This window comes from Pseudoliparis swirei, chromosome 2, assembly GCF_029220125.1.
Source record: "Pseudoliparis swirei isolate HS2019 ecotype Mariana Trench chromosome 2, NWPU_hadal_v1, whole genome shotgun sequence".
NCBI classification, from domain to species: Eukaryota; Metazoa; Chordata; class Actinopteri; order Perciformes; family Liparidae; genus Pseudoliparis; species Pseudoliparis swirei.
This window is the reverse complement of record NC_079389.1, coordinates 8,557,753-8,580,725: the sequence shown is the minus strand read 5'-3', so window position 1 is coordinate 8,580,725 and position 22,973 is coordinate 8,557,753. Positions and strand designations below refer to the sequence as shown.

Below are 22,973 nucleotides of genomic sequence, written 5' to 3'. Positions count from 1 at the left end.
TAATACTAAAAAAACACATTGGAAGTATGTCTCAGAAAAAACTCCCATGAATAACAGAAACCCAATTTTCCAGTTATTATAAAATACACACACAAAAGACATATCAATTAGCATGTAGTTTTAAATGTAACTTAAAAGTCATTACGGTGAGGCAATTTAGCGAGTGCCATCAACACAAGTTGTAGGTGTAAACACACACACAGTGTACATTTAGGGGAATCACTGGTTTATTATCATATAAGGGGCTCATTTAGCAAATGTACACACTGATATGGCCCAGGCTTTCCACCCCCATCCACTGCTCTGTAGTGTGTGTGTTTGTGTGTGTGTGTGTGTGTGTGTGTGTGTGTGTGTGTGGTAATAGGTCAACATAATTATGAAATTATAGTCATGTAACGCGTCTTAGTTTTAACTGAAATTTCCCCACTGTGGGACTAATAAAGGAATATCTAATCTAATCTAACTGCGTTGCATTAAATTAATGTATATTGTTGCAAACACATGCCACTATATTTGTGGTACTGATTGTACTACATTAAGTGCTTAATAACGTGCAGTTATGTATTGCAATTATTTAATTAGAAATGTTGCTATAATGTGTACTTTTGCTCTAAAACCGAAATACCCAATGTGTCCAGTAGGTGGTAGAAAAGTCTCTAACCTGGGTCAGTCCAAATGTTACAGCTGCAAACAAAACAGACTGATCAATTAAAAATGTGTAGTTATACTATATGAGTTATGAAGGGCTATTTGCCATACAATTACAAAATATATTATTTATATGTCAACAGCAAAAAAAGAAAGAATAATAACTCAAATAAAAATGTAAGTCACGTTTGTATTTCAATATTGCACATATGTTTAAGTGCTTATAGGGACACACGCGCGCCCGCACACACGAACACACATGAAGAAAGTCTTTTTAAAATGTATTTATTTATATACATATATACACAATTCATTGTGTTTGTGTACTAAAATAACACAACATATTACAAAAGAGGAAGATCAACATGTGGCTTGTGTATAATACATTATCAGAACTTTACAAAATCTAAATAAAGTAAAAATCCCAATGTCGCTCATCTGTTTGTATGAAATAGTATTAATCCATTCGGTTACGTGACGTCCACGGGCGATACCAACTGTCGGAGCAGCCCAGGGGGGGTCAGACTCAGACCACGGAGGCAGGTCAACAACTGAGACTCGAAAAGTCGGTGCCGTCGTGGATCATGTGTTACCTCTTTGATAATCAGCCTCATTTCCCTCCTGCCACATGTGGGCAGATGTTTAAACCCGACGCGTATCACTCCGCCTCCTGCCCGTGACTCCTCCGCCGGGTAAACTGACGAGCTCCGTGCTGCCTCTCGAAATCAGTGAGAGTCGAGCGGATGAACTTCCGCTTGTGCTGTCACACCGGGAGGATGAACGACCACAAATGTAGCCCCTTATTCCAGAAGCCGAGAGGACGGTCGAGGATTATAAAATGCATCTACGTGGTGGGCTTCTTGGTGAGTAGCTAACTGAAACTCGATCGATCTATCTTGAGACTCTGTTGTGTTGTTACATAACTCAAAAGGTATAATGTGAAAAAAACAAAAACCATTTCACAATTCAGATATTAGAAATGAGGGTCAAACTATACAACAAACATCAAGATCTCCTTAAATTGCTTGTAGGGTATTAATAATGGCAGCAAAGTCCTATATTCTCTTTAACATAATAATCTGACCCTTGCATAAATGACACTCACCTGTCACCTGCAGTACAAGGATCAGGTTAAGTTGGCTCTATATCTGCAGACATGCAACAGCTACTGTCGTATTCATTGACTGTAAATATACATTATGTATCGTGGCTATAAGCAGCATATGATTAAGACCTGACATTGTACTGGAAATAGTTGTGTTACAAAAATGCATCAAACTAACTTTTAAATTTACATTTTAAACGTTATTCATGTCATCAAAACATGTTTGTTTGTGTCTGTATTTTGAAAAGCACCACCCTCAATTTTCAGGTGTTTCTCTACCTAAAGAAGGGAGCTCTCATCCATCAAGGCAGACTGGTTTGACACCTTTGAGTGCTTTCTGTTCAGTCGCCTCTTCACTTCGTCACTGTCAGTAACGTGTTGCAACAGGGTTCGGTCACTTCCTTGAGTTTACAAACACGCTGAAGTCAGACCAGCGAATATGACACTCTGGAGATAGTGAACATCCTAAATATCCGATAGCCCATCTGCAGCCTGTTTCTCAAACTGAATAATCATCTGGTTAGAGGCTAACAACAACACCGTTAGCGTAGCCGAGGTGAGTTCTACCGCTGGGGATGAACACACACTCTCTGTGACCGAGCACAGTGTGAGGAGGGCTCTGTTGAGGGTGAACACCAGGAAAGCTGCAGGTCCAGATGGCATATCTGGGCGAGTACTGAAGACCTGTGCTAACCAGCTAGCTCCAGTGTTCACCACAATATTCAACCTCTCCCTGGCTGAGTCCGTGGTCCCCGCCTGCTTCAAGAGATCCACTATTGTCCCTGTGCCCAAGAATGCTTCTCCAGCATGTATGAATGACTACCGACCGGTGGCCCTCACCTCGGTGGTCATGAAATGCTTTGAGAGGCTGATAAAGGACTACATCTGCGCCTTCCTCCCTTCCTCCATGGACCCGCTGCAGTTTGCTTATCGCCCAAACAGATCCACGGATGATGCTGTCTCCCAGGTACTGCACACCACACTCTCTCATCTGGACAGCCAGAGGGGGCTATGTGAGACTGCTGTTCATTGATTATAGTTCAGCTTTCAACACCATAGTCCCTCCAGACTGGCCGGCAAGCTGATTGAGCTGGGACTGAACACCCCCTGTGTGCTTGGATCCTGGACTTCCTGACCGCCAGGCCACAGGTGGTCAGGGTGGGCAGACACACCTCCAAATCCCTCACCCTGAACACAGGATCCCCCAGGGTTGCGTCCTCAGCCCCTACTGTACTCCCTGTACACACATGACTGTGTGGCCAGGTTCAGCTCAACACCATCATCAAGTTTGCGGATGACACAGTGGTGGTGGGCCTGATCTCCGACAACGACGAGAAGGCCTACCTGGAGGAAGTTGCTGATCTGTCACTCTGGTGCCAGGACAACAGCCTCATCATGAATGTCACCAAAACTAAGGAGCTGATTGTGGACTTTAGGAGGGTACAACAACAGAGGACGTACTCACCACTGGGGATTAACGGGACTACTGTGGAGAGGGTGAGCGGTATAAATACCTGGGAGTCCACATCACCGAGGATCTGACATGGTCAACGAACACAGACACTCTGGTGAGAAAGGCAAGGCAGCGCCTCTACCACCTCAGGCAGCTGAGGAAATTTAAAGTTTCCCAGAGGATCCTTCAGTCCTTCTACTCTGGACCTGTAGAGACGTCCTGACAGGAAGCATCACAGCCTGGTTTGGCAACTGCTCCGCTCAGGACAGGAAGGCTCTGCAGAGAGTAGTGCGTTCGGCTGAGCGCACTATTGGAACTACACTCCCACCCTGCAGGACTTGTACACCAGGAGGTGCAGAACCAGAGCCGGCAGGATCATGAAGGATCCTCACCACCCCAACAACAGACTGTTTCAGCTGCTGCGGTCAGGCAGGCGCCTCCGTAGTCACGCTGCAAGAACAGAGAGACTGAGACGGAGTTTCTTTCCTCAGGCCATCAGGACTGTGAACTCCGACCTCACCAGGACCCCCACATAGACCCACACAACTGCCCCTCTTAGGCACACACACACACACACACACACACACACACACACACACACTTACTGTAAATATTGTGTTGTTTTTTATTGTAAATAGTGTGTACTTGTTGCCCTTGCACATTCCTGCTGAGCATTGCCACTTTCATTTCACTGCACACCCTGTGTGTGTATGTGACAAATAAAACATCTTGACTATAAGAATCCAGGCTTTTGGCAGCCATTAACAGCTGAGGTCAATAATGCCACAACAAGTTAACCAATTAGTGGAATGAGTCTAGTGCCAGCACACTGAGTGACTTCAATAAAGACGTTTGGCAAGAGCTGCACCTATATCTCAGCAATGTGAGGAGATTCTCAGGCTGCTCTCTAAACTCTCTGTTTACTACTCTGGTTTTCAAGCGGCTCCTTCTCGTCCGGTGTGATAAAGTCCTGATCGAGATGCTCTCTGGAGCTCATTCCTGCTTTCTTTCTCCTTCACTTCCTGGTTTTCTTTAGGACTTGTTTGGCGTGAGCATGATCATACCGCTGCTGACCCATCACGTGAAGAGCCTCGGAGCGAGCCACACCGTGGCTGGTGTTGTAGGTAAGTTGTCGTTAGTAAAGTTCCATCCATGGTATTTGCATATTTAGGTAAGCTATTAATAATTAGGTAATAATTATTTTTATTGTATAGATTTTAGGATGTTTTAATGATGTGATGTAACGTGTCTTTGAGTACCTTGAAAAGCGCTGTATAAATTAAATGCATTATTATCATTATTATTATTAGTATGTAGCACCCCAACACTTTGAATTAGAAAGATGGGGTGGTTGGGTTCATGTCTCCATTATTATTGAGCATAATTTTAGTGATCAATTGGATCGACCATATAGGAAATTACCAAACTGACCCCAGATGACCGCTTTTAGTGAACACCATTTGTTTACTGATATAAATGATATATCCAACAATACAATCAAAACAAACAAAACAATCAAACTAAGAAACCGGATTTCTCCAAACAAATTGATAACATTGATGATGGTGATTAATTACTTAATTTACCCCCCCATTGGGCCCACATACACGCTCACACACACTCACGCTCCCCAACACGTTGCAGGCCTGTTGCAGCTCCTTCCTTCCAGCGCCGTCCTTCTTTCTGCAGCCGTGTCTTTCTGTAGCAGTGTCTTTCTGCAGCCGTGTCTTTACGCAGCCGTGTCTTTCCGTAGCAGTGTCTTCCTGCAGCAGTATGCACCTTCACACTTCATTCACCCATCATCTCTCATCTCTCTCACGCTCTCCTTTCACCTTTTAACTTCTAAACCCCGCCCCCACCAGGTGAGACCAATTGACACCTGTGTGCCCAATCAATCAATCAAGACAAGATATATATAAATATATTGATCTTTGTGGCTTATTTATATTCTTATTTGTATTTTCCCCCATGGCTACAAGTAGTAGTAGTTTTAATAGTATTATTATGATCTGCTTGACAGAGTTAACACATCTTTCAAATTTGCCTTTTAAATGATTGCCATGGAGAGAGAAATATCTGTAAATATTAGTCCCGAAACGATGGTTTGTTATTTGCTCATGATTTGTTCTATTTGCTATTTTCTATTTGTTTGCAGTGCGTTGAGCTTTCACGCTTCGGACCGTTAGACCAAACACGTCATTTGAGTTTGCAATTTAAATCTTTACAAATTAACTGATTATTCAATTTGTTACGGTAATGGAGAGGAAATGAATTCATGCCAGAAACTATTAATTTTAACGTTGAAAACATTGTGCTTCAAAGCTCTAGTGAGGTTTGACTTGCTGTGTGTATAATTACCAATAATGGTCTTTGTTATTGTTGCATGCTGTGTCCTCTAACTGAATTAAAACCAGATATGGAACTGTTGCAGGATCGACGTATGGGATATTACAGCTCTTCTCAAGCACGGTCGTTGTAAGTATTTTCTTGTTCTTCTTCTTGTTCTTCTTTTTATTTTTCTTCTTCTCTGTGAAAGGTCTCTGTCTCTCACCCCCACTCAACCTCTCCTGCTGGACAAGGCGTGCTCACAGTTAGTCGACAAAGTGGTTTGCATTCCACGACATCTTTGGCATTTTGTGAAAACAATAAACACTGGCTGTCAATACACTCCGTCTCTGCACATTCACACACACACACACATACACACAAGCTACACCTGGTTAGCCGCTGACACAAATATCACTCTTTTTACACAGGAATGCATTCATTTTCTTTTTTAATCCTTCCACACACCCAGACTGGACACTGCAGAGTTGTTTTCTCAGTGTATTAACCGCTGGATACAAAAATCAAAAGCCTTGATGATTGAAACCTTGTCCAACCTGTTAAGACGTTACCGCTACTCAAAGGAATGCAGAGCCGGTACTTTACAACCAGCGTGGCATCTGTCACACGATTCTCAGCTTCCAACGTCTCGTCTCCTGCAGCCTGAGATTAGTTAGAATTCTCGGGGTCATGCGACAAATTAAACAGATAAGTGGTCGACAAACTCAATTGGTCCTAATTACGTTATCTCATCAAGTGTGTGTGTGTTTGTGTGACAGAGAGAGAGAGAGAGAGATCCAGGGTGAGCTTGGTTGAGAGGAAAACTCAAGGTTTTGGGTTTGCTGTTTCATTGGTGGATATGTCATCCACCTTATTGAAATAGGGTTAAAGTTTAGGCCTTGGCTCCACCCGTACAGATGTTTCATGAGTTGAAACAAAGGTCTATACTCTTTCCACTCAATGTATTTTTTTTAACCAAATATTAATGCAATCCAACCACTCCTTAGATCTGTCACATTAATTCACACTCTCACTAGTAATGAACTGCGAATGCCTCGACTGTCAAATCCCCAACGGCAGTGAGGACAACATTCCAGCCGAGCGATGACGTATAAAAATGACTCAACGAATATCAGACGACAGATCTTAGCACACACATAATTTAACTGATGACATCAAAGAAAGTACAAATCTGGTGCAATATTTTTTTTTTTTTTAAAGGTTTAAAAACATGACTCTGGAGAAGTATAGACTTGATGGTATTGATAAAGCATAAGAAGTAACTGTTTATGCGAACAAATGCTTAAATTTCAGTTTTTGTTTTGTTATTGTTTTATATATATATATATATATATGGTTCTTTGGAACAAGTTATTTAAGCAATCATAGGTTAGGGCACCTATAAACTAGATAGCTTCAGCCTTAACTCTTTCGGTCAGCCACATGTATCGTTCTTCTTCTTTTTTTGACATTACTGGTGGTTGTATATTTTGCTGATAAAAAAAAACCTCATAGGTATGGGAACACCAAAGGACAATGTTAAAGATCATTCATCGTCAAATAGACGGTCATTTCCTGTTTGCGTGGCAGGGGAGCTGGAGTGACGTGGTGGGCCGCCGGTACTCCCTGCTGACCTGCCTGCTGCTGAGCGCCGTCGGCTACGGCCTGCTCGGGATGTCCACGAGCATCACTCTGTTTGTCCTCGCACGGATCCCTGTGGGTAAGTCCCAAACTAGTGGAGACATTTTGTATGTAGAGTTGTAATGGTTTGTATAAAATCCTATCTCATAAAATTTGAATATTTCCTCAGACCAAGTAAAAAAAAAGATTTATAACAGCAAAACAAAATCAAACATTTGAAAATGTGTTTCCAGGTGTTTCGAGTTAATTAGACGATTCAAGTGATTTGTTTAATACCCTACTAGTATACTTTTTCATGATATTCTAATATTTAGAGATAGGATATTTGAGTTTTCTTAAGCTGTAAGCCATAATCAGCAATATTAAAAGAATAAAAGGCTTGCAATATTTCAGTTGATTTGTAATGAATCCAGAATGCATGACATTTTTGTTTTTTTAATTGCATTACAGAAAATAAAGAACTTTATCACAATATTCTAATTTTCTGAGACAGTCCTGTATACTTGCACATGAAAATAAGAGTCTATGGTTTTAAATTAATACAAAAGAAAGCTAGGATAATCAATAAAGGATATTATGAAGGATGTTCTAAAGAATGTATTTTGAAAACATAGTCATTGTCATTGAAAGTATGATTATTGTATTATTCTGTACTACTGACTGTAAGATGTGTTATGCTTATTATAACTATGGCATGACGCGAGTATGAATGAAATGTATTGACTTTGGGAGGCGGCGTCAGAATGGGAGTTTCTAGAGATTGTCATAACAGCTGTTTTAACCGGAAGCAGACATTTTATTTTGAAGCCGATTTTATTGAGAAGGACTGAATATGAAGTATTGGGAGTAGCATTGTTGTGTAGTTGATAAGATTAGCCCGCCTCCTGTAGGGGTTAGCCAATAGCATGCTGTGAAATGTAAGGATCTATGCATGTGACCAACATACTAACCAATGATTGGCTCTAAGCCCAGTGAAAGGATGCCTTCACTACCGTAGGAGTTGTGAGACGTCACGTGTTGTCCTCTTGCGTGAATATGATAGACGGTCAACAGTATTTAGCTGCCCTTGGGCCTGTCGACTCATTGAAACGTGGCCGGCTGGGACAGCTACATATGCTTTGTGATCTTTATTCTTTTATTAAATACCTTTTTATATGATAACTTTCTGAATCCAGAACTTTTTCCAGCACTCTGACCTGGCAGATGTTTTTTTTTACTTAACATGTCACGTCTCAGTGGGGAGAACACAGGCGTAAATAATACAATCGATGATGGCTGAATTCCATTTAGCTTATCATCGTTTATGTTATCAGTAATAACCTTTTTGCTTTTCCTACTTGACACGATGAGATCAACATGCTGTGGAAATGGTCTGTTAGACAGATATCGCTATAAACCAAGTGTCTCTTTCCAAATAACTTTGCAATAGATCCAGATGGAAATATTTATTTGACCTTGTATGTTTTCTTTACTGACGTGCTTTGTTGCTGAATGCACCAATATGTATTTTTAAGTTAGAAATAAACAGTTTCATTCAATAAATTGGGAAAAAGTTTAAATGGGACAATAAAAACAATGAATTAATATGAATATATATACACTTCATTTTCATTTCACATACAAGTTGTAAAAGACACCAACGTTAGTTCCACTCTGTTTCTTTGCTCTTGCGTAGAATAAAATCTTGACTAGTGGTCTGAGAATATCTGTGAAGTACCAACATCCTCATAATCTGCACAAAGCCACCACCTTGATCCTAAAGGTGAGATCGGTCCCTCCGGCGTCTCACTGGGCGTCGACTGCTTTCTGCCCCAGGGCTGTTCAAGCACTCGCTGTCCATCTGCAGAGCGCTGCTGTCTGACCTGGTGTCCGAGTCCGAGCGCCCTCTGGTCATGGGACACTTCAACGCAGCCTCCAGTGTCGGCTTCATCCTGGGTCCCATGGTGGGCGGCCACCTCACGGAGCACGAAGGCGGCTTTTATATTTCCGCCTTCACCTGTGCCGCCATCTTCCTCACCAATGCAGGTGGGTGGATGGAAGAGGGAAATAACTGATTTACTGTATTTGGAGTCTTTATCTTACACGGCGATGTTTGTCCTCCCAGGGCTTGTGTGGATGCTACCGTGGAGCGAGACGTTAATTCACCGTGAGGACAAGGACTCCGGCAACGACACAAGCAGTAAGTCGGTTCCCAATGGCTCTGGCGCAAACAGTCACCGCCCGGTGTCGGCAGCAGAGGCCGACTCAGGCTCCAGAGCTCCAGGGCAGCAGCGAGGTGACCTCAGGTGGTGGGAGGTGTCCCTGCTCCAGCCTGCCTGGAGACAGCTGTCCTCAGTGGGCTCCAAGATCTACATGGTGGCCTCCTCGGACATGTGGGACCTCTTCCTCATGCGTCTTCTGATGGCTATAGCGATCATTCTTTACCACAGTAACTTCTCTCTGGCGATGGAGGAGCGTTTCTCACTTAAACCGAAGGTGACGGGCTATCTGATCAGCTACAGCAGCACCTTAGGGGCCCTGGCTGGTTTCCTGGTGGGGCCCATCACCCGGCTGTATGGGAACAACATGCCTGCTCTGATGCTCCACTCCACCGTTCTCACATGTTCACTCATTTTCCTGTACGCCACCGCGCCCAGTGTGTCGCAGGTGGTGCTCAGCTCCACCTTCTTTGCCATTTCCACCACTATCGGACGGACATGCATCATAGACATGGAGCTGCACAGAGGAGGGGCCCAGGGCAGTGGGACTCTGATCGGAGCCGGGCAGTCGGTTACAGCAGTGGGTCGAGTCCTGGCCCCTCTCCTCTCTGGTCTGGCCCAGGAGTTCAGCCCTTGTGGCCCCCCCAGTCTGGGCGTGGTCTTGGCTCTCGCAGCTGTAGGTTTAATGCTCAATAGGATCCCCAAATGGGACCGGAAAGGGATGACGAAAGAAAACAAAACTGAGTGACTGATTGAACTTGCAATCCTTCCATATCTACCACACAGAAGTGCACTTATTTTTGTAGGCAGCCCAGTGTGACGTCGTGTGAAGATAAACAGCAGGCTCACAGCGGGGGTGATACTGTTCTGCTCGGATACCTCCCGGCAGTCGTTATCTGCGGATGCGACAACATCACGGGCTTCAAATGGCTCTTCACCAGCAGTAGCGCTGCAGCACATCTCTCAGGAGAAGCATTGAGGTGAAGTTATAGCTGAGAAGTTTCATCTGCGTCCCCCTGCGCTGAAGTCTGATCCAACAGAAACGTGAGGGCCTTGTGTCGGCACCCGCTACTCGGGTCAACTTGGAAAAGCTTGGAAACAATGCACACTTGAATTTGTTTGTCATTTTTTAACCACTACATTGTGCAAAGTCCTCGTTGGAGTTACTGTGAACCTGCTGATACACTAAAAAGGCTAAATAACATTCTAATTAAAACGATGGCCTTTCAGGCGGTAACGCTGAGACTGTTCATAAAGGAGCTGAACCCCCCCCCCCCAGGGTAGGTCACGTTGTTTTCTAGGAGAAAGCAAGTTAGCCATAATTAGTTGGTTAATTAATATTTTACCTCAATGAGTTGTTTTTATGAATGCACTATATCCAAAAATGGTTCTTACGGTGGTAGCCTATATGACTAAATGTTTGTCCTTAATTTTGCATTTAGAAATGTTTATTTTTCTTAGGATGTTTGTTTAATCATATTTGTAATTTTTGTTTTAAAAAGGGGACCGATTTTTAGGCTCATACTTATACATTTGGTTACTAGAATATTTTTACAAGTCGTCATGTCCGAAACACATTACAGATTATTTTTGACACATTGTCTGTCTTAATATACCTGACATCATCCTCTGTCCATGAAGTAGAAATATATCAATATTCTTCTGATCATGCATCCTAATCTGAATGGCTTTTTGCATCACGTTTAAATGATCCGTCTGTATAACAGTATAAACTGCATTATATATTTTTTTTTGAAAGCCCAAATTCCCCCTGGTTCAGAGTGAGACTTGTATTGATTATCAGTTAATCCGTAAAGAACATGCCAGATTCATGCCAAAATCACAAGAAATAACATTTGTATGCGAGTCTTGAGCTGTAAATGACACATGGATGTTTCATTTAACTCTTATAGACTGAACTTACTTCCCTTTTCCTCTAAAGGCAGTGCCTTCACTTTCATATTTAGAAACTTGTGTCCATGGTGTGATTGAGAATTCTTGAAATCAGCTTCCAACATAGAACATTTATTACAGAAAGAATACAATATTTGGTCCATCAGTGCAACGGACATAAAAAAAGACCTCCAGTTCGTCCCAAGAGTACTTTGTACTGCACAGCAATAGTTCCTCATGTTAAACTAATATGGCTTATATATAAAAATACATCTTGTATCCTCCATTGTACAACTGTCACACACAAAATAGGCAACAAAGTACAAAAAAGGGAGACTACAAATAAAATAATTTAAATTACATAGTTTTAAAAACTCTACAAAAAGATAAAGTATTGAAATTCATGTTGATGTGAAATAACGGCACGGATATGATTTGCAGAAAGAGTCACGACTGACCGTTCATCTTCAGGCGCTTCACTATCGTGCACTGGGCTTCTGGTGTGGCCGACGCCTCCGACTACTGTCCACTTTGGGGGAACTTAATGGCCCTCCAGTGGTCCTTTATTTGGTCCTTGGGTGGTATGAACACACCGGAGTGTCCAAATTCTCTTGAAAGGCCACGTTCACACCTTGGAGTTCCACTGCGGCCGTCGGAGCAGAGGGTTCCGGGCTGCCTCGTCTCGGGGTTCCACGGCCCAGCTGGGAGGTGCGAGCGAAGGCCGCTGCTCCTCTTCCGCCGAGCGATCGGCCGAGCCACTTTCGTTGTCGCCGTGCCGGTGGCGAACAGGAATCTGGGGATCGCCGGAGGCGGAGTTTGTCCTGGACGTGCCACGCCCCGGCCTGCCCCGGTCCTGCCCCGAGCTCTCGTCCACCATGTCGACAGAGTGCACCTCTGTCAGGGTGTCCAGCCTGCGGAGAGGCATCATGGCTCTGGAGGAGGAGGAGGAGCGTACGGGCTGGACGGACCGAGAGTGCCTGGAGGGGTAGGCCGCCTCCGACATCGTTTCCTGATCATCTGGGACAAGTATAAAGAAATCATGAAGTGAATTTTATAGGCTAACACACATGTAATTAACCGGAATTGAGTAAATTAATGTGGGTACTGACATGTACCTCAATAGTAAACCTAATTGAGCGGCTGGTGGGTCATAACCATGACGATGTGGTGCAGCCAAACATTGGTAACAGTACAGCTGAGGCTCATGGGAATGTCATTGGTTTAGCTGATATTTAGTCATTTATTCTAAATTCATCTTGTAGAGGGATATGAATGTTCGTGATTGTCAATCCCAATAGCCAGCCCTCTAGCTGGGCAAAAAAGAAAAGTCTTGTAATATTTCACTCTAATCATCATATACTTATTCATATACCAGCAGGTAAGCAAAACGACACATGATCAAGTTCTATTTTCTGAGAAAAAGAAAAACATAACCAGTGAAGATGATTATTCCAACCCTAAAACTACTAAAGAGGCCTTAAATGAGAGTGAACAAATGGATGTTAAGTGGTTATTAAAAGTATTTTCAGATGCTTACCTGTATCGCTCTGCCTCACAGGGGGGAATTTTGAGTCCAGATTTTTCCCAGCAGGAAGAGAGAAGTATTTGTGGGATTTGGATGGCGTCTGGTAACAACATGGGAATAAAAAAAGCAGAATGGAAAGAGAGAGAAAAGGGAGAAGGATGAACGAGGGATGAGAACGTGGTGTTCCTGGCTCATAACGCAGCACCGAGTAGCCTCGAGTCAGCGCCGGCCGCAGCGAGAGCGCCGGCTGCTCACCGAGGACTGAAAGCTGCCCGGGCGGATGCTGCGGCGGATGCTGGCGTGGCGTCGTATCAATATCTCTCTGGACTGGCTTTCGTTGGGCAGCGCGTGCTTAGTTGTGTACGCCACCGTCTGGTTGAAGAAAACAAAAAGGGTACAAGATACATAATTATTATTATTACACAGCCGATCAACTGCTTTCTGCTCACAGATTGGACCATGATGGACGTCGCCATGCATTTACAAGCTTTTCCTCGTAAAAGGTCACTTCAGCTAACAAACCGATGGACTGTTAAAATGCTCCCAGAGGAGTCGGCATTCTTTACAGCTCGGACGACTCGTCCCAAAGTGGCCGCACCCGTCTGAACGTCTCCGTTTGGTATTTTCGACCTGCCACACGACGCTTTGTCCACATCTCAACATCGAGCTTTCTGACCGCCGCCTATTAGTTAGAGTGTTTGAAGTGTTTGTTTTAGCTCTAACAGTTTGCCACTGTGCTTCGGAGTCGTAGTTCTCAACCTTTGTTCTTGGTTGGAAAAACAAATGCAACACAGCGCTGAGCCACCAGTGTCTGATTTAATATAGAATATATATTCAATTTAGTTCATGGACTTACACTTATATGGTATTGAATATTTATTAAAAAAATATTTTTTCAAAGGATTTTGGAATGGAGGCTAATTTTAAGTATATATTTTTGAAATCTCATGTAACCCTGGAGTATGTGATGCCACTCCACGTACACCCATTTGAGAACCACTGTTCTTTAGAGAACCGTCTTAAGTCGATGCTCCCGTCCATCTCACAAGAGGTCAACACGACCTGACAGAGTAGGAGACAATCCAACACACTGTTTGTTCCATTGACATTACGATTTGAATTTGAATCTAATAATGTGTGTCAAACAAATACACATTTTAAATTGCAACATGATGCAAGTTTTTAAAAGGGACACACTTGCGTGTGAGACAGAACTGAAAAGAGTGAACAAGAGGGGCTCTGAAGACACCGAGACAAGATCAGAAGCACACGCTCCCGATTCCCGCCCCGTTGAAGCGTCTCTGGGTGTCGTCCTGCCCGCCGCAGTGTGTGTCTAAGCAAAGCGGCTCAGGGCTTCAGCGCCAAACACACCGCTGTGTGTGAGGAAGGCGTCGCAGGAGTTTGTCTAAGTGAGACGAAACCTGACGACGGACAAATGTGTCTCACAAACAGTCATCACAGAGTTTCAGATTAAAGAAATTTGGTGCGTTATTGACTTTTTCATGTAAATGAAACAAAGAGGATAACACGACTACTGTATGTGGAACATGTTCAGCTCGGTGGAGGAGCACATGGGAGGCTGAGCACATGGGAGGCTGAGCACATGGGAGGCTGAGCACATGGGAGGCTGAGCACATGGGAGGCTGAGCACATGGGAGGCTGAGCACATGGGAGGCTGAGCACATGGGAGGCTGTGGTCGTTGATCAATGTGAGCCAAACGCTGCTGCGGGTACCGTGTGAGCAGCTGAACGTTCACAACAACAACAACATGCAAATGCCCTGGTTTACAGAACTGGTGGTAGCTTTCTGCCTTCAAGCATTCAACCAGAGCCTTTTGGAGCAAAGTGTTACCACAAGATGATTTACTGCAATAATGCAACTTAGGAAAACTTGCTATATATATATATATATATGCATATATGTGTGTGTATATATATATATATTCAAGTAAAGTACAAATATCTAGTGTACTGACATGTGTAGTTAAATGTGTGCACATGACGGTCATCCTGACAGACCATTGAATGACTCACCCGCTGCCTGATCTTGTACATGTTCTTGGACAGGATCTCATGCATGCTCTTGAGATCGGGAGCCAGGAACTTCTTCCTCGGTTTAGCCGAGCCCTTCTTGTCCTCACTGCAGGACAGACACAAAGAAACAAAAAGGATGTTTGATGTGTGGAGACGACACGGAGGTGGCATTCCCGCCAGAGAGACGTGATGGAGGCTTCGTACGAGAGACACACAACGGACGGAGCGGCGCTGATGTCTCCCGACACGGTGTCCAGGATCTCCATGGCGCTCTGCAGTTCCAGCTTCTTGTACAGCGCCACGATACTGGACTCGGCCCGGTTGTCTCGGATCAGGATCTTCCGCAGGATCCGATTGTTGAACTTCATAAACCTGATATAGAAAGAAAAGGAATTTCAATTGATGAGGATGGACGTCTATCTGTCACAGCGAACTATGATGGAGAAAGAACAACTTTATGGTTTGGGAATTTATATTGCAACTCCGTTACCTTCATTTATTTAGGACTATGTTTTTGTAATAATTGTACAGTTGTATGTGCCATTTCACCTTTCGTGCTTAATTTTGTGGATAGTAAAGATTTTTATGCTGGTCTTTAAATAACGATTCATCGATACCAGGCATATGTTCTTGCTATTCTGCTGCTGTGACACGGCATGGGATTTTAATGTACTCTTTCAATTGCACATCTTTGACCAGCGGCCATCAGCAGACGCTCACTATCTTCTTCGTTTATGCAATCTCAACTTTGAGTTTCTTTCAGGGGCCTTTTTGCATTCAGCGTGGTCTTCAGATTAAACGCATGATCATTGGGATTGAGGCCATGTGACTGATCGTACAGGAACATCTGACTGATTAGGATCACCGTCCTGCTGAATCCTTCTTAAAATTAAAGGCTGTGTGTAAAAAGACTCCACTGTTCACCCAATAAAGATGTTAATATACTATATATATATATATATTTTGGTCACACCACATGACTATGGCCTTCTAATGCAGATTTCATGCAAGAGTATATATCCTGTATGATTACTTCATACACAATATATATTGTATCCTGTATGCATTTCAATAACACAGTGGTATACTAACCATGTGTACAGTATATGAAGAATATCGTATATATAAAAAAAAAACTTTTAAACTCTAAATTGTGTCAATTAAAGAAATAGTAAGTTTTTAGTTAAAGCAGGAAACTACGATGCACCAAAAATAAAAGTAAAGTAAAACACGTCAGAGCTTTTAAGAAGATGAGGGCGGAAGCTGAATCCGACACCAAAGTGTGATTAGCTGTCGACATTCCCACACAGTCTGGGAGGGAACAATAGCGTCGTCAAACAAAACACCTGAGGAGGAAACAGAGCAGGTAAATTTAAACCAAGAGGAAGAATCTTCTGTGAAACTTACAGTTTCACAGAAGATTCTTCCTCTTTAAACGAGTACTATAAATACTTGTGTGGCCGTTCACAATATATTGAAATGAATACCGTTTCTTTTTGAGCAGAAGGAGCACAACACAGTTCTTACTTGTCCTTCCAGTAGAAGTGGCTCCACTGCCCACAGAGGTCTTCTATGCCAGCCATGGTGTGCTCCATGAGCTGAGAGCATAATGAAACCCGTTAACACTGTGCGCAAATTCATTAAAAAAACACCTTGACAACGGTCACAATCTGCCGCGTACCCTGCAGTGGACCTCCACATTGATGGTGTCAAGATTGCGGTTGGTTCGGCGGACGTTGATGAACTCAATCAAAGGTCGGATGCTGATGCCCTGGGAGGAGAAAGGGAAAAGGTCACGGAAAAATATATTAAGAGGACTTTTAAAATCCCACCTGACTGTCAAAAGATAGGGCAGTAAATAAACTAAAAGATGACAGCATCAAGGCTCCATGCGGCAGCAGCAAAAATACCTGTTAAATCTCATTTAGTTTAAGAAATTAGTCCGAAATTGAGTTACAGTGCAAGATCATTATATCCAAAATACAGAGAAAATACTTGATAGTGAAATAAATCTTGTCTAGACATTAAATCCTGTGTTGTGTTTCAAGCTTGACAGAAAACAACAGGCCACTGAGACCATTTGATTCAATTAGGACTCACACAGACACAAAACACACATCTATACCGTGCTTAAGTTGAGAAGATAAATGATTCGCAGAAAACATCGTAAAATGTCTCGAGTATAATCCCCCAGTCCCCCTCTCACCTGGAGAAAGACGGTGAAGAGGATGACAGCAATGGTGGCCGTTATGAAGAGCTGCTTGCGGCCGATGTTCTCGGGAAGTGTGAAGGCCAAGGCGAATGAAATGGCACCTCGTAGGCCACCGTAGGCCAGACCGAATTGATCTTTCATGTTGAATGGGATGGTGCGGAAAGGGTTAATGATCTGAGTCAGCACCAAGACACCTGTGACGGGAGGAAGAGCAGTGTCAGTTACTTTGGGTTGAAATCTGCAGCGACTCATTTACCGACGCTATATCGATGTTGTGTTTGTAGCTTGTTTCACGAAATATACAAAATACATAAACAACGTATGGCGACAGTGAAAAAAACCTATTTTGCTGTCCTCTCTAGCATCTAATCTGTTGCATGAGGCGAGGTTCAGTCAAAACATTCATTTAGTTATTTTAAATGGGTGCTCAAGTTGGATTCAGTGTTTTGATATTCCAGCCGACCTCTAGCTCATAGCTGCCAACACCAAAGGTAAACATGTGCCGGTGGAGTTCTCGTGTTCACCAACAAATGTCCTGTTTACATTCAGTGTTATTCACTCAAATGCATTGTGTGTATCTGCAATGCCTGTAAACGCAGTTTACCGCATTGTTACCCTCATAATACATTTGCAAAGCAAAAAATTTTTTTAAAAATCCTATATCATTAAAAATATATGCTGTTGCTTGTTTGCAGTCTTCTTCTTCCCTGCCTATATTGCAATGAAGCCAATCAAAGTGTGTGCACATGCACGTGCACATACATGTGCGTGACACAAACTAAACAGGGACCCACTGGTAACACTGCTTCGTAGCACGACCAGGGGTCAAAGCCTCCACGGGGCCCCTTTAAATCATGCAGCCAGACCCACGGAGCCTCTCCTTACCCAGACCCCTCCAGACGAACGCAAACAGCAACGTGAACAGGATGTAGCCCCAGTTCCACTCATGTTCGGTCGTTATGGTGACGACCCCCAGAAAGAAGAAGATGAGGGTCTCGGAGATGGAGCCGAGCATCTTGACCACGTGGCGGATGGTTGTGCAGGAACGCTGGGACACGTTTTCTTCCACGTAGTACTTCATGGTGAGAGCGCAGGTCACAATGCTAAAGAGAAAACATGAAGCTGCAATGTTTTTTTGCAGAATTCTTGCAGCAATATTTTAATAATATTTCAACAGGGGGGGGGGGGGGCTGTTGAGATCTACTCACGCCATGATGGATGAGATGGAGAAGAGCTCCGCCACCAGATATGCCAGGTAGCTGTACATGAAGATGAAAAGCGGCTCGATCTCTCGGACCCTGGAGGTGAACCGCGTGGTGAAGGCGGCCGTGAAGCCGAACAGGATGCCGAAGCCCATCCCGCCGAGCCCGACCACGAAGAACCGCGCCACGCCGAGGAAAACGTCCACCGGCTCCACCACCGGCATCTCCGCCACAAAGTTGAACATGTTGTACAACACCTGAAAACACACACACAACCATGAAGCGCTCATGCTGACGCACACAGTCTGCCAAGTCAGCACGTGCACAAACAAGCAGCAGCACACACACACACACACACACACACACACACACACATCCCCGTGAGAGGTCGCGGGCGGTGTCACAGGGGCTGCGGCCTCTAGTGACACAGTTGCAGATAACGGTGATTTATTGGAATATTTACTCTGCGCTGTTTGCAATTTGATAATCTCATTTCACCGAGCGCACTGAATGGCTAACGGAAACGGAGCGTTTGCCAGAGCGACGGGTTTTGTTCCTTTTCCTCGTGTTCTGACAAATAACAAAGACAACGCCGCTTCATGGTTTAGAATATGCCGTCTGGCTGCACGCCACCGTTACCGCTGTGTGTTCAGGGAAAGACATTTGTAGACATTGTATGTCATGCGAAAGACTAAAGTCATTGTCCATGATACAATGCAGAGAGCACATTTAAGGTGGTCAGGATCTATATTTGTGTTCATGGTCAACAAGTCCCATGAAAAATGCTTTCCAAATTCCCCATCTAGTCTGTGGAAGTCTCAGCATTAAGCCAATTTGTTCTAAATACTTTTTTTTAGAAAGACTAAATGATTTCCTATAACAGCTGGGCATTGCGGTTGAATTTTTGGAAACTATATTTTCAGCCAGAGAGTTGGTGTCCAACAGCAGCAGGATGCTGTATGCTGGACAGTCTCTAAACAACGTAGCGCTGTACAGAGGAGGAAGACGTATGGCGACACGGACGAGTGCTGGTTGGGTCTTTTCATGAGTTTTTATGAAGAGAACTACATAATACCAGACACGCTCTGGGATGATGAGCCTGTCAAATAGTCTAACATTTATAAAATGCAGATCTGTATATCAATTTGAGGCAACAACAGAGTTCACTGAGCGGGTAACCCAGCTCTCAGAGAACTCGAGGACCTACTGGACCTTCCGTGGGTCCTCTCCACCATCTGAAGCCCGGACAACGGTTACCACCTTTCTCCCTAACTAGAGGCTGAGTGGACGTAGTTTTTACTTTGGGCAAACATTTGACATGTTGGTGCAATTCTGCAGAACAATGCAATCTGAGTAGAACTGACCTGAGCTCCCTCTGTCTCCTGGGGAAATGTGTACTAAACAAAAAAGGCACACCTGCGCTCAGAGCAGGTTAGTGTGTGTGTGTGTGTGTTTGTGTACACAATAACAAGAGGGTGATGGGTGAAATTTGAGCATGAGCTCATTTGAGTGAAGTTTCGGACGGCGTTGTCTGTAAACTGAACTCCTCCCTCACAGGCAAAGCAACGGCAACCTCACAAACCGGTTTGGCAGCCTCGGAGCAAACTCCGCGTCTCTGTTCCGTCTGGAGGCATCGCGTCTCTCACAGCGTTACTTCACCACCATTTATCTGTTTAGCAATGTAGTGCAAAGACAGTATGATCTCAGACAGGCATCCTAACCTGGAAAAGAGAGGGAACTAAATTGTACTGTATCTTGGGAAACCCGAGTGGAGCCGTTGGAAAAAGAATAGAAAAAGCTTCAGAATAAACGATAGTGGATCTGCCATGTTTTATATATCTCAGCGGTCTTGGAATTAAAAAAGTGGGTTTTGAATGATAGGTGGAGTCGCATTATGGAGAACAATGAGTGTGTGCTTCTGCTTTGTTCACACAGCAGCTGCAGCGCTTTCCCAGGGAACCTGTATTGTATCTCTCCCGTTGTAAGGGCCCACCGGCATGCCGGACCCCTGAAGGTGCCCTGCAGGTGTATTTGGTGACCGAGATGCCCTCAACACAATAAGAATGATTTGTACCGGACACCTCGCTCATTGCTCTGCGTGTTTTCAGAACTGGCGTTGTCCTTGAGGAATTCAAAGTCGGCCAACCTGTTGCAGGCCGTCTCAGTTTTAGAGTCAACCAACTCTCCGCCGCAGCCCACTCACCACAGTGACCGCATCATTGAAGAGGCACTCTCCGAACACCACGATGTAGAGCTGCTCGTTCACGGACACGTCCTCGAACACGCTCAGCACGGCCACGGGGTCCACGGCCGAGATGATGGCGGCGAACAGCAGGTTCTCCTGGAGGTTGATGTCCTGCACGCCGAACGCCTCGATCTGGCATATGGCGAACAGAGACATGCCGATGCCGATGCTGTTCCACAGCGTGCCGACCACTGCAAACCACAGCACCTGCACACGCACACACACACACACACACACAGACACAGACATAAAACATACACATTAGCTTCACAGGAGAGGAAGACATTGAAAGATGAGGCTGCTCTGTAACGGACCGTGCCGATGTTCTCGAATAAAGGCCTGGTGGGCATGAAGTAGGCCGAGTCCAAGACAATCGGGGGCAGCAGGTAGAGGAAGAAGACGTTGCTGTTGAGCACAGCAGGCGGCTCCTCGTGGACGGAGTGCATGATGGCCCCTACGATCAGACCGATGGTGATCAGAAGGCAGGACTCCGGCACCCAGACGGTGATCTTGTTGTACACATGGAAACCTTGAGAAGAAGAGATTTGGTTCAAAAACAGGAACAAGGCTGCCAGCATATAAAAAAAGGTCAACACAAATAATCAAGAGGCATAAAAGTTACTGTTATTCACCAATTTTCGCGAATGAAGCCAGCAGGATCCACATGGTGATCTCGAATGGGATCTGTATTCTGGGGTAATCCATTGTAAACACTGGCATATTCGCCTTCTCCGCGTCGGGGAAGGCCTGCGGGCCGTCATCGGGGACAATCGGCGGCAGGAGCGTGACACTGCCGGTTGGTTTGGGTGAGTTTTCCCCTCTGGAGCCATGCAGGAGACTTGAACACGCGAAAACGATGAGTACAAGTCCCGTTCGACGCGCGGTGCTCACCTCCATTGCGCACACGCCTAAAAGCCCTGAGCAACCTCGATGTGAATATCAATCCATCCAGATGCAGTCGAAAGGAGAAGCAGGGGATGGGGGGGGGGGGCAGCCTCTGCTCTTAAAGTTGATGGTGTGAATGTGTCCTGCAGTCACTCCATCTTCAGCAGTGACGCTGAATGAACTTTCCCCTGCGTGGTCTGGATCGCTCTCCTTCAAACTGCCGGACAACACACACCTTTACCTGCAGCGCGTCCACGAGTTCCGTTACAGGCTGGGCTCGACCCCGAGCCCTGCTCTGATTGGATGTCGCCTCGCAGCAGATCAGAAGGGTGCGGCGCGGTGTTTCCGCGGGCCATTCAGGAACCACTCTCGAGTTTCGGTGACACCAGTTTCCTGAACAACACGAGTTCCAACTTTTGCTTGTAACTCAAGAAGTTTTCCCAAATGTATCTAAAGTTAAAATGTGCATGATTAAAACATATTGACTCATGTGAAGCGTTTGTTTTCTTCCTTTAAATATGACTTGTTGAACCAGTTTACCTCTTCAATTAAAAGCAACAAAGGCGACCATTAGAGACATCTGTCCATCTCTGGCAAAGTATGTGCAAAGTATGAAAGCCCATTTCCACAATAAATAAAAAGAAAATTAGATTAAAAGGTTTGTAGTAATAGGAGACGTCAATATGAGAAAAAAAAACACGAGGCGTTTTTATTTTCACCTATAGGCTACAACTTTTCAATGACATTTGATTTATTACAAATAATGTTAGAATTAGTTGAAGTAGCCCTTAGTTTTTAAATTATTTTTTAAAAGTCTGGATGTTAAAATGTAGGATTTCGCATCTTAATTCAGGGAACATGTGAACATGTTTGATTGATACGTGGACTGGTGTTGAATCTCCTTTTTAAGTAAATAAAAAAAGCAAGTCACACTTTCTTTGGACCCTCATCTTGAAAAAACAAAACTCTATTATGACAAACAACAATATAAAAAAACGTATTTTGGATTAAAAGAGCTGTGTTATTCTTATCAATCGCAGCTTGTCCTTCAATAGTATTCAAATGACTGATGGAAGATGTATGTGGATATATATCAAATAAATCAGAACATTAATATAAAATAAAGAAAAATAATAAAGAAAATAAAAAATTATATATATACATCAGGGCTCCAGACTGCGACCAAATAGTCCCATTTTGCGCCTAAAATTAGACACAGTGCGAGTAAATTTTTCGTCAACTCGCGCATGCGCGACCAGTAAATTAGCAGATTTCTTTTTTTTGTTATTAAATATTTTTGTTGCTGACAAACTTGTTCTACACTTCAGCCCACTATAGTTAGCGGTAATGCCTGAATGACTGGTTTGCTAACCGACATTAACTCCAGAAGAAGAAGAAAGGAGACGAAAACCGAAGCAGAAGGCTGGCAAGCTAATGTGTGAAAAGAGGCGCACCGCAGCGGAGACACAACGAGGGCGAGGGCCGCAGAGTGAGAGGTCCACGAGGGGATCCTCACCACCGAGCGGCGTCCCCGTCCCCCGAGTTGAATCTTTGGGTCAACTCAGCCGACTCTCACATGTCTGAGCCCCTATACCAGGGGTGGCCAA

At 44.2% G+C, this 22,973-nt stretch overlaps 2 protein-coding genes across 4 annotated transcripts; one reads left to right on the top strand and one right to left on the bottom strand.

Moving 5' to 3' along the window:
* The first annotated feature begins 1,202 nt into the window (after window positions 1-1,202).
* On the top strand, window positions 1,203-11,355 carry mfsd9 (major facilitator superfamily domain containing 9). 2 transcript variants are annotated; one of them, XM_056425081.1, is made up of 6 exons: window positions 1,203-1,511; window positions 4,243-4,330; window positions 5,638-5,681; window positions 7,122-7,251; window positions 8,988-9,197; window positions 9,277-11,355. In XM_056425081.1, exons 1-6 carry the CDS (start codon window positions 1,392-1,394, stop codon window positions 10,116-10,118), a joined length of 1,434 nt encoding a protein of 477 aa, XP_056281056.1. In that variant the 5' UTR covers window positions 1,203-1,391; the 3' UTR covers window positions 10,119-11,355. The 2 variants fall into 2 exon arrangements, with proteins under 2 accessions (XP_056281056.1, XP_056281064.1); XM_056425089.1 differs by having other exon boundaries at window positions 1,399-1,511; window positions 5,621-5,681.
* Window positions 11,356-11,374: 19 nt separating this feature from the next.
* Window positions 11,375-21,828, bottom strand: slc9a2 (solute carrier family 9 member 2). Of its 2 annotated transcripts, none has more exons than XM_056425060.1 (13): window positions 21,114-21,828; window positions 20,796-21,010; window positions 20,440-20,688; window positions 18,243-18,541; window positions 17,920-18,137; window positions 17,029-17,228; window positions 16,504-16,593; window positions 16,350-16,420; window positions 15,027-15,194; window positions 14,823-14,928; window positions 13,044-13,160; window positions 12,801-12,888; window positions 11,375-12,280 (listed from the first exon to the last, which is right to left on the bottom strand). In XM_056425060.1, the coding sequence occupies exons 1-13, from the start codon at window positions 21,376-21,378 to the stop codon at window positions 11,889-11,891; spliced, it is 2,478 nt and encodes an 825-aa protein (XP_056281035.1). In that variant the 5' UTR covers window positions 21,379-21,828; the 3' UTR covers window positions 11,375-11,888. The 2 variants fall into 2 exon arrangements, with proteins under 2 accessions (XP_056281035.1, XP_056281044.1); XM_056425069.1 differs by having other exon boundaries at window positions 18,243-18,493; window positions 21,114-21,827.
* Between the last annotated feature and the right edge of the window lie 1,145 nt (window positions 21,829-22,973).

What these genes read in the sequence shown, in the direction of transcription:
- slc9a2 (XM_056425060.1), bottom strand. Translation starts at nt 21,378, where the DNA reads ATGGAGGTGAGCACCGCGCGTCGAACGGGACTTGTACTCATCGTTTTC. An exon ending in TCAATGATGCGGTCACTGTG is followed by an intron (nt 18,542 to 20,439) that starts GTGAGTGGGCTG and finishes CTGACTTGGCAG; the next exon opens with ACTGTGTGCGTCAGCATGAG. An exon ending in CCGTCCGTTGTGTGTCTCTC is followed by an intron (nt 14,929 to 15,026) that starts GTACGAAGCCTC and finishes TCTGTCCTGCAG; the next exon opens with TGAGGACAAGAAGGGCTCGG.
- mfsd9 (XM_056425081.1), top strand. Translation starts at nt 1,392, where the DNA reads ATGAACTTCCGCTTGTGCTGTCACACCGGGAGGATGAACGACCACAAA. An exon ending in TCTTCTCAAGCACGGTCGTT is followed by an intron (nt 5,682 to 7,121) that starts GTAAGTATTTTC and finishes TTTGCGTGGCAG; the next exon opens with GGGAGCTGGAGTGACGTGGT. An exon ending in CATCTTCCTCACCAATGCAG is followed by an intron (nt 9,198 to 9,276) that starts GTGGGTGGATGG and finishes TTGTCCTCCCAG; the next exon opens with GGCTTGTGTGGATGCTACCG.